Source organism: Salvelinus alpinus, chromosome 2, assembly GCF_045679555.1.
Source record: "Salvelinus alpinus chromosome 2, SLU_Salpinus.1, whole genome shotgun sequence".
In the NCBI taxonomy this organism is placed as follows: Eukaryota; Metazoa; Chordata; class Actinopteri; order Salmoniformes; family Salmonidae; genus Salvelinus; species Salvelinus alpinus.
Genome location: NC_092087.1, coordinates 128,329,319 through 128,347,560, shown reverse-complemented (window position 1 = coordinate 128,347,560; position 18,242 = coordinate 128,329,319). Strand labels below are relative to the sequence as shown.

General features: G+C 46.2%; 1 protein-coding gene across 4 annotated transcripts in view; it reads right to left on the bottom strand.

Annotated features, from left to right (window-relative positions):
* LOC139568726 (nucleosome-remodeling factor subunit BPTF-like) overlaps positions 1-18,242 on the bottom strand; it is a 54,037-nt gene that overhangs the window by 23,055 nt on the left and 12,740 nt on the right. For all 4 annotated transcript variants that reach the window (XM_071390760.1, XM_071390761.1, XM_071390762.1 and 1 more), the window contains exons 4-14: positions 17,029-17,274; positions 16,302-16,493; positions 15,098-15,447; positions 14,669-14,887; positions 13,906-14,054; positions 11,727-11,858; positions 5,157-5,286; positions 4,479-4,614; positions 3,789-4,121; positions 1,613-3,539; positions 460-584 (exon numbers count right to left, since the gene is read on the bottom strand). In XM_071390760.1, the coding sequence (XP_071246861.1) occupies positions 460-584; positions 1,613-3,539; positions 3,789-4,121; positions 4,479-4,614; positions 5,157-5,286; positions 11,727-11,858; positions 13,906-14,054; positions 14,669-14,887; positions 15,098-15,447; positions 16,302-16,493; positions 17,029-17,274 (3,939 nt within the window). The remainder of the gene's footprint in view (positions 1-459; positions 585-1,612; positions 3,540-3,788; positions 4,122-4,478; positions 4,615-5,156; positions 5,287-11,726; positions 11,859-13,905; positions 14,055-14,668; positions 14,888-15,097; positions 15,448-16,301; positions 16,494-17,028; positions 17,275-18,242) is intronic.

Here is an 18,242-nt window from a genome sequence, read left to right as displayed (position 1 = left end):
GGGACTTCACTGTCCACAAATGCTGATGCTCCAGATACTCACCTAGTCTAAAGAAGGCCAGTTTTATTGCTTCTTTAAATCAGAACAACAGTTTTCAGCTGTGCTAACATAATTGCAAAAGGCTTTTCTTATGATCAGTTAGCCTTTTAAAATTATAAAAACTTGGATTAGCTAACACAACGTGCCATTGGAACACAGGAGTGATGGTTGCTGATAATGGACCTCTGTACACCTATGTAGATATTCCATAAAAAATCTGCCGTTTCCAGCTACAATAGTCATTTACAACATTAACAATGTCTACACTGTATTTCTGATCAATTTAATGTTATTTTAATGGACAAAAAATTAGCTTTTCTTTCAAAAACAAGGACATTTCTAAGTGACACCAAACTTTTGAACGGTAGTGTACATTGGGTGGGTGGGTGTTGAGAGACATGCAGAGAAAGGATGGTCTACCTGTTCGCGTGGTGCCTACAGCGGCGGAGGGCTTGACGGCCATGTCATCCCACCTCAGACAGGCCCACAGTAGCCTCAGCATCAGACTGACCCCTGCCAGGGACCTCACTGTCTGGAGACGGTACCTACAGAGACAGACAAATAGGTTACCACACACACAGGAGCACAAGCGCGTGCACGTACACACATGCACATATACGCACGCGCAAAGACAACTGTCTGGGGTCACCAACACACACAGCCTATGTCTGCTACCGTAAAGGTACAAGGAAAAGAGCACGTGCACACAGGCACCACACTCACACAGAGCTCATAAAATTCATAAGTCAACCCTGGCAGCTAGGTAAAATGACCGTGTTAGTTCCTTGTTGCCGAGGTTGGCTATGAACCTGACTCTTTGGTATGCTTTGGCATGCTTCCACAGCCATTTAAAGGTTGAACAAATGTAAAAAAACATAAAAAAAAGAATTTAAAAAACACATATTGGGACAGTAAAGGAGTGCGTCCCAAAAGGCACTCTAATCCCTATAGAGTGCACTACTATACCATAGGGCCCCGGTCAAAAGTAGTGCACTATATAGGGAATAGGGTGCCATTTGGGATGCACACGGGGAAAGAAATTCCTCCTTGTCCAGTGTGACTGACTGACCACAGGCAGGGAAAACATCCTCGGAGTGGTTAATGCGCAACGTGAATATCCTGACACTTGCAGACCGCCAATATGATTCACGTCTAGCAGTAAAAAGGCAGTAAAAGGCGGTGGTCAAAATAGCCTGAGGTCTCTCTCTGAGAGCCACAACAGAGTCACAGGGGCCAAACCCCCTAACGGCAAACAGAAGGCATAACCAACAAATCAACAGGACAAGACGTGAATATCGTTCGCCGGAGCATTAATGCTCGAGAGGTTCCAGTTATTGTGGTGCAGTGACTGTATCATAGCTCAGAGTTGATGGAGCGCAAGGCTGAAACTAACGCCAATCAGAAATCAGATGGAGCACTAGAAAACTCATATATTTAAAGCTCTGAGTTTTCTCTAGCCAGGTAGTCTGGCAAAACTCAGGGCCTTAATCATATCAAATAATGCAGTTAGTTAAAGCGCTAAACCGTTGAAAACAGGGGCGCCAATGAGAAATCTTAAAAACTGTGTTCTCACCTCCATGTGATACCATAGGTGGGTCTGGGCGAGGGGTAGGGCCAGATGTCCTGGGCCGGCTTGGCGTTGTAGCTGAAGATGGACACCTCACGGATGCCACCCTGCCGTGCCAGCTTCTTCAGGTCGTTGTTGGGCAGGACAAAGATGCTCTTACGCTGGCTCTTGGTAACAAACTTGCGGTAGGATGGCAAGGCGGTTCCCGAGCGCGTCTTTTTGGTGCGCGAGAACTTGAGGAGGCGAATGCGGCCCTTGGTGGAGGTCGACGAGGTCGCGACCCCCGAAACAGAGGAGGTTAAACGAGAGGACTCCTTGTGGGTGGCGAAGAGCGTTGTCTTGTACTCGGTCACCGTTTCGCTCTGGCTCTCGTCCGATTGGCTGTCGGGTGTGGGTGAGCGCATTTTGGTCACGGTGGTTTTGGTCATGGTGGCGAGCGTGGACACCGCGCTGCTCTCGGTGGTTGAGACAATGGGCGCGGGCGTTGCCCCCGAAGAGCTTGAGACCCCCGCCGTTAGCCGAGACTCTGTGGATACCGTGGTGGTGGTGGTTGTTGTGGTGGTTACCTGGGTGAGTATGGTCTTACAGAGGGATCCCACCCCACTGTTGCTGCTCTCCTCCGCAGAGCGCACCGACGAGGGGGACATTTTGTTGGGAGTGGCAGCATCAGGCTTAACTTCCATGGGCTGGGTGTTGTTGAGCTGCTGGGTGGTTGTAGATCCAAGCACCTCCATGTTGTTTTCCAGCCTGGCCACCTTCACCGGGGGCTGGCAGTCCTGCACCGACACTATGACCTTGCTCTCCACCTCTACCCTTAGAGCCGGCCTTGGTTCCGTGCTGTCAGGCCCAGTCCTCTCGGCTACAGGGGCCACATTGCCGTTGAGCAAGGGCTTTGGGGGCGAGACTACTTGACCCTCTCCCTCCGCCTTGCCTAGACTGTTCACTTTGACCTCAGAGCTGTTAGTGTGAGCGTCGGAGGGCTCGTTTGGAGTTGGTAAAGAGTTGGTCAAGGCTTTAGCCTCCACGCTGTCATTTCCATTGATCTGAGGTAGAGAGGAGGAGTGGGACCCAGTGGCGATGACCTCAGTGCTGCTCTGTCCGTTGCCCTGCCTCTCCTCGGGCCCCTTCCCGTTCTTCTCTGTGCTTTGCTGGGGGGGTTTAGGAACGGTAGCTGCACTATGGCTGCCCTCCTGGGTTATAGTGCTTGGAGGAATCGTTGTGGAGTGGGGTTTAAAAATGGCCACTTCAGGTCCTGCACCCTCGGTGGAAGCGGGCTTGTCGCTGGTAGACTCTGATGGTCTGCCAGTGTAGTGGATCCCACCTGAACTCTGAGTTTCCATTGGTTCCGCTGTGCTGCTGGGCCTTTTAAGGCCTTCCTGCCCTGAACCGGCCCCTGTGGGCCCTATAGTCCTCTCAGGGAGGTCTCCCTCCTGTTTCTGGGGGGTTATTTGGTTTTGTGTCCTAGGGAATGCTTCAGCTGCAGGCTCTTTGGCTGGGGTCGCTGTGGCTGGGTGAGGGAACCCCTCAGCGGTCTTTGAAGGGCCCGCCTGCACCTCCCCTTTGACTGACAATGGAGCAAGCGCAGGTGGCACCGAAGGGGTGCTGAACTCCAATTTCACTGTGGGACTCTGGGCCTGGGTCGGAGTTTGGGGCTGGAGTGGGGTCTGCGGCAGGGCCAGGGTGATCTTCACTGGGGTAGGCTTGGTCAGGGAGACCTGAACCCTTTGCTTCTCCTCCAGTGCGTGCTGTTTGACGCGCCGCTCCAGCAGACCGTCCAGCTTGGAGGCCTTGACCTTCTTCTTGTAGGCCACGCGCATCAGGAAGCCCTGGGCCACGTCCACCACGTCGTAGTTGAAAGGCCTTGCATTCCCCTCACCGAGCTCCTGCCTCACGCACGTCGTCTCCGTCTCGGTCCCTGGGCTGCTGCAGGTCCCTGAGAGAAAAACAAAATGGACACATAAGTTACTGGATCATTTTTCTTATCCTCTCTTGTCAGAACAATGGTGAAGAAGCTTAGTGCCCAAGTATGGAAGTATATGAGCCTCCCTTCACATTGGCATGTAGAGCAGTATAAGAACTGATTGATTCAATAATACGTGTGACTGATATTGCATGTGTTTGTTAGCTTTAACTCCGCTAACTATCAACAAGGGAGTCAATGCCAGTCTATAAAAGCGCTAACCTTTTTCATCATTTTGTTCTGAGTCTGAGAGGCTAGGGTCCACCTCCATCTTGTCAGCAGCCTCCTCTGCAGCGGAGTCTTGCATCTTCACCTTCGCTGGCCCGTCACTCTCTTCTTTCTTTCCCTCCTCTGACTTTTCCTTCGTCTTCTCTCCCGACAGGCGGTCTGCTGAGGGCTCTGGGGTGGTACTGGTGGTGGTGGTGGTGGTGGTAGCACCCCCATCTTTCTCTACGGGTCTTCTGCTTCCCTGGGGTTCTGAAACTACAGTTGTTTTGAACAACCTTGGCCTTGGACCCAAGTCCAGCAAGTTGCATTTCTCGCCACGTCTGGCAGCTGCAAAGGAAGAAAACATACATGTTTTAGTTATCATAGCCACATTTATATTAGTAGTCAATTTCACAGGGGACGTTATCCCATGTGACTTAACAATTGAATTGCACATTTCTCACAACTTTTGGCAATTAAGAAATAAGAGGAGGTGTATGACAGCTAAGGGTACATTTGTCCACTGAATTCCTTGATTTCTTTCAAACCAAATCATAGAGATGGATAAAGATCTCTATTTGGATATATTTTGTTTTTGAATTGACATTGCCAGTGCTGTCACAGATGCCATAAAGCCACAGATACAAAGAGGAGAGCTCTATCTATCTCTATGAAGAGGACACAAACTAGAACGCTCCTGCTGACCTTCCAGCTCGGCGCGGTAGTTGGCGTTGGTGTTGCCAGGCAGCTTGGTTAGGAAGCGGTGCACATGCGTCTTGCTGATCCAACTCCAGCCGCCCCAGCCCGTCACGCGATACTCCTCTCCCTTCTGCTTCCACACCTTCACACGGGAGAGAGAGAGAGACGGAAAGACGGAAGTGGAAAGGAGAGAGAGGGGGGAGGGTACAAAGGGAAGAAGAAAGCGGGCAGCGGAGAGAGAAGGGGGGAGCGAGCGATAAAAGAAGCGGACAGGAGTGAGAGGAGGAAGGTAAGAGAGAGAGAAATGAGAGGGCCAGAGGGTATTCACACCCACCATTAAGTAAACACATCTAGTAGGGCCACTATGTGAAAGTTGACCCCCCCCCCCCGGAGCTTGGACACTCACACCTCATCAAAGGGCTTTTTAGCACCGTTCGCCATTCTGGGGAGGCAGGAAGTTGCAATTAAACACGTCCTGGCAATTAGGGGTGATGGTGAACGGCCCGGTCATAAATAGAGTGGTAGCGCTTCGACTTAAAAGGACCCGGGCTCGGTCGGTAAACAAGGGCCAAATGAAAAGGGTGTATGTGTCTGTGCATGTGTAGCAGCCCTTAACTGTGTGTGTGTGGGTGTCTGAGTGAGTGTGTCTGTGTGCGGGTGTTTGTGATTGTGATTGTGTAATACCTGGTGCTTGATGGGGAAGGTGTACTTGACCCAGGTGGCCTGCTGCATGGTCTCCTCGTCCTCCAGCTTCTTCTCCCTCTTCTTCACCTTCTCCTTCTCCTCCCGCTCCATGGACGTCATACGGTGTAGCCTGCATGGTGGCACAGAAAGGGGGACGAGAGAGAAAGTCAAACACAGTCAGTTCAAAAGCGGCTTCCTTCAATGCACTCTGATGTGAGTGAAAGGTCTGGGCCAGCCCGGATCAAAAAGTAGAGGAGGGTAACTCCCTCGTTGCTCTTGGCAAGGCCCCATGCAACACACACACAAATGATGCGAGCCCCTTGACTGACTCTGCACACCCACCCTTACTATAACATAATCAAGTCTTAAGAGGAGGAGGGTTGGGGTCTTTACCCATCAGTAGAACAGGTAGCAGTGTTCCCCTAGTGTATAAATATTGTGCTACACGCCGGGGACGGGCCATTTTATCTGCTGCTGATCACCTCTGGGTAAACTGGTCTTAGTGTGAGGGACCGGAGGGGACAGAGGAGCTGCTAGAGTAGGGCGACACTATTCCAAATGGCACACTACTTTTGAATAGGATTCCATTTGGAAGGCACCGTGTGCCAATGTTTATACAAGCATATCACTTTAAATGCAAACTGAATGCATTGCTTCATACTATTTTTAACTTTTTATTTAACCAGGCAAGTCAGTTACGAACACATTCTTATTTACAATGACGGCCTACTTGTAAAGACTCCCCCAACCCAGCGACGCTGGGCCAATTGTCCGCCGCCCTATGGGACTCCTGATCACGGACTGTTGTGATACAGCCAGGGATCGAACCTGGGTCTGTAGTGACGCCTCTAGCACTGCAGTGCCTCAGACCGGTGCAACACTCGGGATGTAATGAATCACCGATACACGGTTGAAATGTCTGGCGCCAGACGGCTTACTTCCCCACTCGAGGCTAGATCTGCACTAAAATCAGGTAGATTGCGCTAAAGCAAAAAGCTAATTGTAATTCCTAACAGTCATGGGAGCTTGATAAACCGGACAAGTACATCCAACAAGAGTCCAAGGACAGAGGGATACACTAGCTAGAACCTTCTCATCGTGGATCTGGTCGGACAAAAAAGCATGACAGTGGCTGGCCAATTGCATTGTTTCCCCCCACGGTGATCATCAGGTTGTCCTGTAGGTGACAGGGCAACATGTGTGGACAAAAAGAGCATAAAACCGTGTGTATCACAAAGCATGAGCAAATTAATTAGACAGCTACAGTAATTTTGAGAAACATTGATAAACAGTTTGGTTGATTTTTGGGTAAAATTAATCCGTTTGATAAGCAGCTACCTAGCAGCTTGCTAGCTCCCATGCCAATGTCAAGTCTGTCAAAACAAATATCGGACTAACTGAAAATATGAAGTTATTTCAGAATGATAGTTAACTGCCTAGCGCACTATGCTTTGAGACATTATGGTAGCTACTTATCCCCAGTAACATAGTGTTTTCATTTATTGCATCTGCATGCTTGTTGCGTTCTTCCTGGTGACTTTGTGAGCTAGCTGCTCGTTCTAAACAGTATAATTGAATCTGTTCAAAGCAGCATGTTCAGCAGTGGCGTTAACGCAGAATGACACAACGACAAGGTGCCAGTTTAACAACGTTTACTCAACCGTTTTAGCACAATACATGGTTGCCATTTCACTCAAGCCAGGTGCATCAACAAGACTCCTGCGCAGGCGCACTAATAACAGAGTGATAGAGCCGCAATAACAGAAATATAGGGATACTTAAAACATGAACTTAACAATCCCCCACTTTTCTTTAAAGAATAAAACATCAAAAACATAATTAAATGTCACAACTATTATTTAAGTTAGCCATTACAGATGGGTTGTGTGACAAAGTTATTTGTATAAGTCAAGCTGCCACTTTTCATTACTGACTGCCTTCAGGAGCACAGGCTACCTGCCGCCTTTGGCGTAGTTTCCAGTGTTCCTTCGCTCTTAGCTTCAGGCAGAGGTCGGATGTGAATGTCCCTTGACAGCTCTGTTCCCTGCAAAAATGCAGATTTGATGTCTATGGAATGAAGTTTCCATTTTTTCTGTCAGATCACTGTCATCGGCAATCTGAGTGACTCTGAGGCGCATGTCAGTGAATCTTTTGGGAGTTCTTTAGCACCCAGCTCCTCAAAACCTCTAGATGTGCTTTTGGCACTATTCCAGTTAAGGATTATTTAAGGGTACACACCCACCTTGTTGAGACAAATTTTTGGCCAATGTCTTTGACTTCCACAAACACTCAATTTTTCCTCCAATTACAGGGCTCATCTAGCTTAGCTGAGTCAAAAGACACATCCTTTTTTTCAAGTACATCAACATTTTGAATGTCATTCTGTCTTCTCGATTTTCCATTTGTTCAATTCTGAGCTTATCTCCAAGTGACAGGTCAGCTGACCCTGTTGTACCAGAAAGTGTAGCTGGTTCAGAGTATTGAAAGTTGTACCAGTTCTGGTGTTTTCCTGCTCGTCCAATGACGGTTGCTGTATGTGGAATACCACTTTCTCTGTCCATGTATTTAACAGTTTGTCCAGTTTTCAGATTGGAACAACCATGCTGTCTTTACACATGTGGCTGTTGTTGGATGTTTTCCTCATTTGAACTCTCAATAGTATTACCTGTGTCATGGTTGAAGGTCTCTGCTCCATTTCCTGTATCGGTTTCAGTGACCATTAGGGATGCACGATATATCGGTGAACATATCGTAATCGGACGATATTAGCTAAAAATGCCAACATCGGTATCAGCTGATGTCTAGTTTAACGCCGATGTACAAAACCGATGTCAAAGCTGACGTGCATACCTATATAACGTAGGTACATGATGTAATCACGCCACGTACAATTTTGCGCTACACGTGCAACACAGCATTCATAACCTAGCCCACAATGTCTGCTGTGTGAATCGAGCAGTCAACAAGTCGACCAAGTGCGACCCGACCGGAGTTACACAGTAATTAGCTTCAAGACATACATACTATGGAACGCCGTTTGGGTCATTGCGTGTCAAAAAAGATACAGTAGCACTGTCAAAGCTGTACAAAAATGTCTGCAAACAAGCAAACACTGGCCACGAACAATGTGTTTACAATATCACGTTGGTAATAAAGCATCATTTGTACAACCACAACTTTTGGGGTAGCTAGCTTTAGTTTGGTACCTAACTAGCACCAATACAACCAGCCTGAAAAAAATGACCAGTGGAAACTGCAGTCATTTTCATTATTAGCAATGATTTAGGAATCCTTGTAAGTATTAGCTAGGTTGCCACTTGTTGTTCGCCTATTGAAAATGAACTTCAGTTAATGAAAATAAATAGCTAGCCAGCTACTTAACCCTGTTGCCCAAAGCCAACGTTATAAGCAGCCAGGTGGCTTCATCTGGCTAGTGAGGCTCGACCGGACAGGGTTATGTGTTGTGAAGGATAAGGATTAGGCACAATAGTGGAATTTGCGGTTTGCCCTCAAAATAAAAGTAGGTTATTGTCAGTGATGCAAATTAATACTAATAGTAGAATTATGCCATACTTTTATTTTGAAGGCTAACCGCAGTCTATTATTGTGGCTAGCTTCACATAGATGGGTCCGACCACCATTAATCAAGCTTTTTTTTTAAAATGACCAGCACTGTAGGTGCGCGAGACAACTTCACCAGCATCATAGCATATGTATCCATGAATCGTTGTGACATGAAATACAAGTGAAAGTGTTATCAATGTGTAATAACTATGAAAAAAAATTATGGACACGTTAAATTATTATATGACGTGCAGTCATATTCAGGTCCTGATTGGTCAACAAGCTTATTTGACACGTAAAATAGTGTTATCTACTGGTCAATGTTTTCTTTTTTGACACGCAAAGACCCAAACTGCGTTCCATAGAAATCCTGGTTGAGAATGAAACAAATTAACAATGAAACAGCACAGCAAGTAAGTGAAAGAAATAGGTTTTGATTATGTTATACTGGTAATGGGGACATACGTAAATGTCAACAAAATAACTTTTTGGGCAGTGTGTGTGTAATCTTTATTTAACTAGGCAAGTCAGTTAAGAACAAATTCTTATTTACAATGACAGCCTACCCCGGCCAAACCCGGACAACGCTGGGCCAACTGTGCACCGCCCTATGGGACTCCCAATCACGGCCGGATGTGATACAGCCTGGACTCCAACCAGGGACTGTAGTGACGCCTCTTGCACTGAGATGCCATGCCTTAGACCGCTGCATCCATGTGTGTGTTAACTTTTAACTGTACTAGAATGCTTAAAAGGCCGCTAAAATGTTAAATATCGATTATCGGTATCGGGTTTTTTGTCAAGGAAAATATTGGATATCGGTATTGGCCAAAAATGTCATATCAGTGCATCACTAGAGTCCATATCCTTGGATGCAACATCTGGTAGGTTTGTGTCTGTTAATGTGTCCTTTTGGTCATTTTCAGTAGGATGCTGATTCACAGCAACAGCCCCTCCATCTTGTTGATCATTTACTTTCCACAATCTTGAGTGATGCACCCTGACAATGGTGTCTCACAAATATCACCACACCATCTTAGCCAATGACTACTCCCGGTCCTTCCCACTCTTGACAGTGAACTCGTTTTGTCGTACACTTTGTTTCCAGTCTCGTACGTCTCATTCGTGGGTCGAAGCGGTTTACGCAGAGCCCTGTGAATTCTCTCAGAACACTGCTTCAGTGAAAGCTTTTCTTGCTGTATGTCGTGCTGAAAGGTGCCTTCCCACCCATGCACTCACACCGGTCCCTTCTAGTGCTGGTGGCTTGTCAACCAATACAGAGGGAAGATCAGGGTTCTGCCCCAACACTAGTTGGTATGGGCTGTAACCATGAACATTGTGCATAGAGTTTTTAATAGTAGGGACCACCTCTGTTTCAATGTGACTTAGTCTGACCAATTTTTGCCAGTATCTTAACTCTCTTGGTAGAATGGACGATTCTCCCATCTCCAAATTTGACAGATCGGTTGCTTAGTGTGTCAATCATAGTTTGTACTTATTTCATATTTAGTTCACTGACATAGCTATCAAGCCATTTTGCACCACACACTGTTCGTGTACACACAAGTATCAATCAAAGCAGATTCAACTATGAGATTCAACTATGAAGAAGATTGGTTTGAAAACAGCGTAATGTTACACTGCTCTATCTCTGTGTTTACATTTTCCTCTGTTAGTTTAACTTGTTCATTTTTATGAGGACAGTCTTTAACCAAACGGTAAGTGCTTTGACAAATAGCACCTTTTAGATCTCTTTCCATATCTGTCCAGTGGATTTGTGCCGGGCAATGGCGCCCTCGTCTGGTTGTCTTGAGAACGTGACTTTTTGGAGCCTTTTCTCTGCTGCTCAGTATAATATGCTGCGTCACTCACTTGCATTCCATCTGTTATTGGCACGGCAGACATCTTTTCACCCCAATTTCTTTTTAATGCCGACTTCATTGACACAAAAGTCAGCACTGTACAAGCAGTCAAAGCCAACTGTCCAGACAGGCAGTATCTACCAACTTGAAAGCTAACACTGCATCCGGGAGAACCATCTCGTACCTCTGTTCGAAGTCAATGATGTAGTCCGTCATTGCAACCGAAATGTCTCTAGTAACACTGTCAACGTTTGAATATGCCTCGTAGGCACGGTCTTTTTCTTCTTTAAGAAACACAGAATCCAGCGCTCTAATCAAAGTTCCCATACCATCATCCTTATTCAAATCCTCAACAGATATTTCTAGTGCTGTATCTCTCGCTCATCCCCCAAGCGATAATACCACCTCAAGTGCTTGCTTTGTCTTGTCCAGATTAGTAACCCGTGTCCAGATTCAAAGTTCATTTTCCAACTTTCATACGACCTGTTATCGTCGAAGCAAGGTGGCACGTTGTAGTTATTAACCATCCTCTGCTGCCAATGTTAAATCAAAATGACAACGACAAGATTCCTGTTTAACAACATTTACTCAACCGTTTTAGCACAATACATGGCTGCCATTGCACTCAGGCCAGGTTCATCAACAAGACTCCTGCGCAGGCTAACAAATAACAGAGTGATAGCACCGTAATAACAGAAATACAGGGATACTTAAAACATTAACTTAGGTGGTCTTTTTTTTCTCCCCCCTTTTTTTTTTTACATGCAAAAGTGAAATAGGTGTATTTATGCTGTTGCACAGATCGCTTTATATACAGTATCTATTCAAAGAAACTACAGATAGTTAGAGAATTTGGCATTATATTTATGTCAGGCTACTTTGTTCACATCTCCAACCACCCCGCCCTGGGTATTCAGCAGCTGCCACTGGTATTCAGCACCTGCCACTGGTCTAGGGTTTGCACTTGTTCTAAGAAGTCCGACTTTGAAGTGGCTGCAGACTTGTATGATTGAATGGTATTAAGGAATTATTTGAAGTGGTAATGTAAGGATGGCATAACACGGTAAATGAGGTTCCCTTGATGACTTGATGCCAGTTTAAAGTGAAAGACGTGACTGTGTGTGTGTGCTCTGAGTCTACTCGCCTGGTGTGTCCCAGAGAGTCCTTCCAGACAGGGAGCAGGGCCACAGGTTTGATGGCACACTCCAAGATGGCCATGGCCAGGGCAAACTCCCTGGCCTTACTGCACATCTGCACCGCCTTAATCCAGTTGTTCCTGACGAAAACCAAAACAAAGCCAAAGGGAGTCAGACAATGGTGTTATCCATCATATGGGAGCATGGTGACATCAAATCATGACAGTGTGACTTTCTGTCACCTGGGACTGCTGGGGTCAGAACTGAACAAGAGCAGAGCACGCCAACTTCAATGAACATGTAAAAACATACACGTTATCACCAAATTATGTCACAAATAATAGCCTGTGCCCCCTCCCCCAATGAGGAAGAGCACACAATGGTTAAACGAACACTTAACCCTGTAAGGTTGATGTCCACGCACCCTGCATAAATCCAATTAGCATAATACAACAACAGAAAAAATGAAAAACTCAGTTTAAGGTAGAGATTGTTTTTTTTGCATTGGATCAGTCTCAATTCACCTAATCCGCCTATGTCGCACTTCCGCATCTGCGGTGAAAGAGCTAGAGCGGTGTTTGTCAGACCACGAGACTTCCCGGAAATCGGTCTTCTCACAAAATCGTCTGTAGCATCCAAACGGTTTGACCTACAAAACTATAGAAAGATGATTCCATTTTGCTCTACGACCCCCACAAGCATCTTTGGACCCGTCTGAAGTCGGTACAGCCGATCTACCAACTGTCCGAACAGTTTGTGCAACAACACTAATATGAGTCCTCTGTGGAAAGGTGAGACTCTCACGAACATATACATCTTGGTTGTTTTGTTCTAGGACACCCACAGGCCTCACAAGATTCGTCTGAAGGTCCCCCGGTACCAGTTGAAAACATTTATGGAAGTTTAAATGGAGATTGTTTAATGCCAAAAAAAGGGGATAAATACATGTCCCAAAAAATGTATGTTTCCTGATCTTCTATCTCTCAGATATAGGACAGACACTTGAAAACAAACTTCCATTTGATTTTTTGGGGGGACTGTCGTTCAATGTAGTGAATCTGCTATTCAACGCGTTTGTATGGGCTAATAGCAGTAAGGAAAAAATATATAATCATTCCACTTCCACCCTCGAAGCATCGTTACCCATCGCTCCACAAAAGCTGCGGCCCTTGCAGAGCAACAACTACTTCAAGGTCGCAGAGCGAGTGATGTCACCGATTGAAACGCTATTAGCGCACACCCCACTAACTAGCTAGCCATTTCATATCGGTTACAAAAAAATATACTTCTGTGTATTGATTTTAAGAAAGGCGTTGATGTCTATGGTTAGGTACATTTGTGCAACCATTGTGCTTTTTTCGCAAATGCGCTTTTGTTAAATCATCCCCCGTTTGGCGAAGTTGGCTGTCTTTGTTAGGAAGAAATAGTCTTCACAGTTCGCAACGAGCCAGGCGGCCCAAACTGCTGCATATACCCTGACTCTGTTGCACAGAACGCAAGAGAAGTGACACAATTTCCCTAGTTAAAAGAAATTCATGTTAGCAGGCAATATTAACTAAATATGCAGGTTTAAAAATATATACTTGTGTATTGATTTTAAGAAAGGTGTTGATGTTTATGGTTAGGTACACACTGGTGCAACGACAGTGCTTTTTCGCAAATACGCTTGTTAAATGACCCGTTTGGCGAAGTAGGCTATGATTCAATGATACATTAACAGGCACCGCATCGATTATATGCAACGCAGGACAAGCTAGATAAACTAGTAATATCATCAACCAGGTGTAGTTAACTAGTGATTATGTTAAGATTGATTGTTTTTTATAAGATACGTTTAATGCTAGCTAGCACTTTACCATGGCTCCCTTGCTGCACTCGTATAACAGGTAGTCAGCCTGCCACGCAGTCTCCTCGTGGAGTGCAATGTAATCGGCCACGATCGGTCTCCAAAAATGCCGATTACCGATTGATATGAAAACTTGAAATCGGCCCAAATTAATCGGCCATCCCGATTAATCGGTCGACGTCTAGTCTTAAAATTCTAAACCAAATAGCTTAGTAGAACCCCCCCACCCCTGGCTTAGACTCTTATGGGTTAAAAACATTTTGATCGTATTCTTTCATAACATAAAAAAAATCAACCAACTAGGATCTCAAAAACACACAGAGCCCACATTCCATCCGTACCTGTGTGAGGCCCAGTTGGGGTGCATGAAGGGTGCGGGCACGTTGGTCTCCAGCTGGATGATGGTGAGGCGCAGCGTGGAGATGGTCAGCACTTTGGAGCCGTGGATGGAGCCGTTCCACTTGAAGTCGCCTGCCGGCGTCATGCAAAACTGGACAATAAAATAAGTTTTATATGTAGAGAGCTTTTCATTACATGGGGAAATCACAAAGCACTGTACATCTAAAACAAACTTAAAAATGCTTTAAGGATCAACAATTAGAAAGATAGAAGAAAACAGATAAAATCAGAAAAGAACAGTACTGTACAAGATACAAAGAAGACTGAAAGGTGGCATCAAAGGCTTAAAGGGATACTTCCGAGTTTTGGGCAATGAAGCACGTTATCTACTTCCCTCACAGTCAGACAAACTCATGAATACCATTCTTATGTCTCTGCTTGCGGTTTGAAGAAAGTTGCTAACTAGCGCTAGCGCAATTGCTATCCTGTAGACTTCCAGTCATTGCGCTAACGTTAGTTAGCATTGGCTCGCAAAACTATCTCAAACTTCCTTTATACTGGACGCAGAGGCATAAAAGGTATCCACAAGTTAATCGGACTCTAGGGAAGTAGATAAGGGGCTTCATTGCCAAAATCTCAAAGTATCCCTTCAAACAGTTGAAGTTAAAACTTATCACAAGTGTTTATCTGTTCAAGTTTCTGTTGACTCCTTCAGGTGTGTGCAAGCTAAAGTTATCTTAAAATACGTTTTGTCTTAAAGTTTACCTTGTGCGAGAGGTGTCGCCGCTTGTCCAGGTCCTCACGGTGCTGGGGCTTGTTGAGGGCCAGCGTATTTCCGCTGTATTGGTTGTGGTAGACGCGGTACTTGCCCTCCTGGCCCAGCTTGAAGAAGTGGCTGAGTGTGCCCTTCATCACCACTTCCTTGCTTGTTAGGCTGCGGGTGCTGAGACGCGACACGTCGCCCGCCGGGGTCACCACCAGCACCTGGAGTGAGGAGAGGGGGGTCAAATCAAAGGTAAATCAAATACATTATATTTTGATAACAGACGAGCGACACTTGAATTGAAATAAATGCATGATATTTTTAGAACAAAACATTTGGCCCACGATTCCGAAAAAAGTTTGGTACACAACCTAAGGAAAGCTAGGAATCCAACGGCTAATCAGTATTTTTTGTAGATTAATAGTGATCACCTCTTTGCCCTCCTTGTAGCCCTTGTTGGCCTCGTGAACGGCTTCTTCCACCTTCTTGCTCTTCAGCTGGCTCAGCTTACTCTCCGGGTTACGCAGGCGGGTCACCATGCGACCGCCCGGCGTGACTGCCGACCGCTTTCCACCGGCCTCGCCGTTCACCCCCTGGTCGTCCTGGCTGTTGATAGAGGACTGAGAGGACCTGTCGGCCAGGTCGGGCTCCTCCGGGACCCTGGGGGCCTCCCTGGTAATGGTGCTGCTGTTACTGTTCTCCTCACCACTGGGATGAGGGGGCTGGCTCAGGCTGGGGACCCCCTCTCCCCCGGGAGTGCTAGACTCAGAACCTGCCTTCTCTAAAACCACAAATACATTTAAAATCATGCTTTAAAGGGATGTTATACTGCAAAATCAAAGTTTGACTGTTATTTTCAGACGTCGAAGTTAGTCATATGTCAAAATGAGTCCACATCCCACACAATCATGTATGTCGATCCAGCTACATGCCTCGACCCAAATGAACGATAAGCACCAGGGAATCCGGAAATGATACGGTGCCTATCGTTTTCACTCATTTTGGATTGTGGCATGTAATCAAATCTATATATTTTTGTTTGCCTGGGATGTGGACTTCTCAAGAGAAGACCCAATCGACAGTCCCTTCAAAAGTTCAAATGGCATGCAATAGTGCCCTCTAGTGTCATGAAGCAGCATGCGTGTCATTCCTGTAGTGCCCACACACAGCCTTTTACACAGCCAATAGGGGTATGATGATTCATAGTAATAGTGATCTGGACCCATGCATTAAAGGCATGTTTTACACGCAAGGTTCAGAATCAAATGCTTTGTCTTAAAGTCATTGTGATTCACGCCAAGCTATTTAGTCTGATTGCATATCAAAGCAATTCGCTTTCAGCGTTCTTTTGGAATGAAATAAAAGCATGTATTCAGCAGAGTTGCGACAAGCGTTCAATACCGAAGCTGAAATTCAGGTGTTCGCAAGGGATGAAAAATCCTGCTGCAGGATAAATTATTGAGGTGCTTGACAGCCAATGAAATGAGGGATGCAAGAGGGACAGCGATCAATGGTAGAGCGGTCCTCCATGGGTGAGGCGGGATGTGTGGGGAGGAACAACCAAGGCACAGGAATTGAATGGAGGGGGATCATGAATGTGGTTCAAAGTTCACAGAGACACCACCCCCTTCGTACCTTCAGCCTCCTGCACGCCCTCCATGTTGGTTTTGGCCTCATCCCCAGGCTCTCGGGCCCCGGGAGGGATGTCTTGCCCCCCCATGGCAGGGCTGGGGGCCTCTGTTGCGGGGAGAGTGGGTTGTGGAGGCGGGAGATCAGGCTTACTCCCCTCAGGGATGGAGCCCTCACCAGTAGAAGGAGCCAGCTCGGCTTCAATCAGAGAGGCAGATATTCAGAGTTACGCAAACTATGCTACATGTTGAAAACATTTTAACTGCATTCTCGCTAGAACGTAATTATCTTGGAACTTGTGGTGCCAAGATGGCGGCCAATAAAATCACACATTTCAGAGTTGGTCGAAGTGTATGTATCAGACTTTGTGTGGAATATGCACAACAAGCACCTCCAGCGTGTGTATATAGAAGATGCTGTATTGTAATGACACTAGTAGGCATTTTTAAAACTTGGTGTGAGGACGCTTATTACAGAGGGGTTATCAGCAGTATGGCGGAAGGCATTGTTTTAAGTTGACAAAGTGGTCTCCGATGTGTTGACAGCGCAACACAAGGGATTTCTAATTGGCTCAGAAAGAGAAGAGAGCAGTGGGAAACGGATCAATAATTAATTAGGCCTACATCGCTCTATTTCAAGACACAGTAATATCAAACAGCCCGTAGAGCCTGTCGGACCACGATGTAGCAGTAGCTGTAGTTAGATTGTGTGTGTGTGTGTGTGTGTCTCTTACCTGTAATGGTGGTCCCCTCTTTGGTCGCCTTGTCCTTGTCCTTCTCAGCCTTACCCTCCCCTGCTCCCTCCTCCTCTCCCTTCTTCTCTAGGTCGTCAGTCTTCTCCTTTGTCTCTCCCCCCTCCGTCTCCTCCTCCTTCCGGAGAGTTTCCTGCGCCTCCGCCTTCTCTCTCTCCTCTGCCGCCCGGCGCTTCACCTCCTCCAGCTCCTGCTCCTGCTTGGCCCTCAGCCGGTTCAGGATCTCCTCTGGAGAAGGGCGAGGACACCGATTAATTGATTCATTTAATTGATTAGATCATTAAAATACATATTATGCATGTCAGAATGTTTAATTGTGGGAAAACTAAAAATCTTTAAAAACGTTCAGCCAGAAATATCAAATAACTAGCAGTATATAGACTAAACACGATCAAGGACAACACAATCAAATCTGAGTTATGGTGATTAGTCAGGTTGAAATTGAAACCAGCAGGACTGCAGAAATCAAGGCACCGAGTTATGCACCTCTGAGCTACACCTTGACTGTCTCATACAGTCTGAGCATACACTACGGTTTTATTGACTAGCCTATAAAACAGTTCTAACTCAGAGCATTCTTCGTATTCTTGCCAGCAAGCGATGGTGTGTGTAGAGTCAGTCAGCCTATGCATTCGCTAAAGCTTTATCCCACACTAACAGAGCACGCTTAATCGATACGTCTTCTGATTTGACCACGGCGCAATTCTGCCAGATGAATCAAACATTCAAACCTATGCTTGAAAGCCTGCCACTAACTTCACTTCTCTCTGGGCTATACTATAGGAATGGCCATGTAGTCTGTCTGGGAATGAGCACATTAGCACCCAGCTGTGCTTTGAATTGAACACCACCTCAAAATGACACTTATCTGAAATGATAGCCGCATAGCGAGAACTTGTCACGGCTTATACAACTGCTCAATGCGGTAAAATAAAGAAAAGAGCCTGTATTAATGTGTGACTTCCACTCTATCGCAGGACCACATGGGGAGTAATTGAGATCGTACTCTGTGACGAAGCAGGTTATTTCATATTTCGGGGAGGGGGGGAGGGGGGATGGTGACAAAGAAAAACGGGTTGTTTCAGGCATCAACGATAGTCTACTTCCTCTGTCATTTGTCGCCGGAGAGCATGTGTGTGTGTGTGTGTGTGGTGGAGAAGCCTTGACAGCAGTCTAAAGTGTCTTCCTAGGGGGCT